At 65.2% G+C, this 661-nt stretch overlaps 1 protein-coding gene across 1 annotated transcript in view; it reads right to left on the bottom strand.

Moving 5' to 3' along the window:
• The window catches only part of IL12RB1 (interleukin 12 receptor, beta 1), a 2619-nt gene extending 1980 nt beyond the window's left edge, over positions 1-639 (bottom strand). Inside the window, exons 1-3 of the mRNA XM_010141195.1 lie at positions 450-639; positions 194-364; positions 12-112 (exon numbers count right to left, since the gene is read on the bottom strand). Coding sequence (XP_010139497.1) covers positions 12-112; positions 194-364; positions 450-639 — 462 coding nt within the window. The remainder of the gene's footprint in view (positions 1-11; positions 113-193; positions 365-449) is intronic.
• Positions 640-661: the final 22 nt, after the last annotated feature.

Here is a 661-nt window from a genome sequence, read left to right as displayed (position 1 = left end):
CCATACGTCCCGTTGCCAGCGTAGTGGTGCTGCAGGGCGAAGGTGGACCAGCCCCGCTCCGGGGCCCAGCCGTGCACAGCGAGGCGGAAACACGCCGGCGCCTCCAGTGCTCCTGGGGCAGCGACCAGGGAATCCAGTTAAACCCCTGCCAGGATCCGTCCCCAAGCAGGTGGGACGGGCAGGGGGCTCTTGCCTGTCTCCACGTGGATGCTCTTGTCAGGGAAAGCCCGTTGGATGCAAACACCCTGTTTCGGGTCTCCCAGCAGCGGCTGCTGCTCAAAGCAGTAGACGGAGCCAGAGGTCGGTGCTTCCCACCATGCCGTCACGATGCCACCAGCCACACTGATGTCCTTGAAGCCAAGATCTGGGAAGAAACAGGGGGTGTGAGGGATGGGACAACAACCCCTTCGAGGCTGCCGGGGAGCTCAGTCCTTCCACGGGGCAGGTACCTGCAGGCTGCTCTGCCGGCACACGGAGCTGCCATGGCGGTCCCGGTCCAGCGGCGTTGGCTGCCGTCACCAGGATCTCGTACTCGGCTCCAGAGAGGGTGAGGTTGTGCTCTGTCACCTCCCTTCCCAGCACCACGGTGTCCTCCTCGGCCACCACAGCGTCCTCCTCGGTGCAGCGGCACGCCGGCATGTGGGCATGCAGCGTGTAGTTG

Source organism: Buceros rhinoceros, unplaced genomic scaffold, assembly GCF_000710305.1.
Source record: "Buceros rhinoceros silvestris isolate BGI_N320 unplaced genomic scaffold, ASM71030v1 scaffold26688, whole genome shotgun sequence".
In the NCBI taxonomy this organism is placed as follows: Eukaryota; Metazoa; Chordata; class Aves; order Bucerotiformes; family Bucerotidae; genus Buceros; species Buceros rhinoceros.
This window is presented reverse-complemented; position numbering and strand designations above follow the sequence as displayed.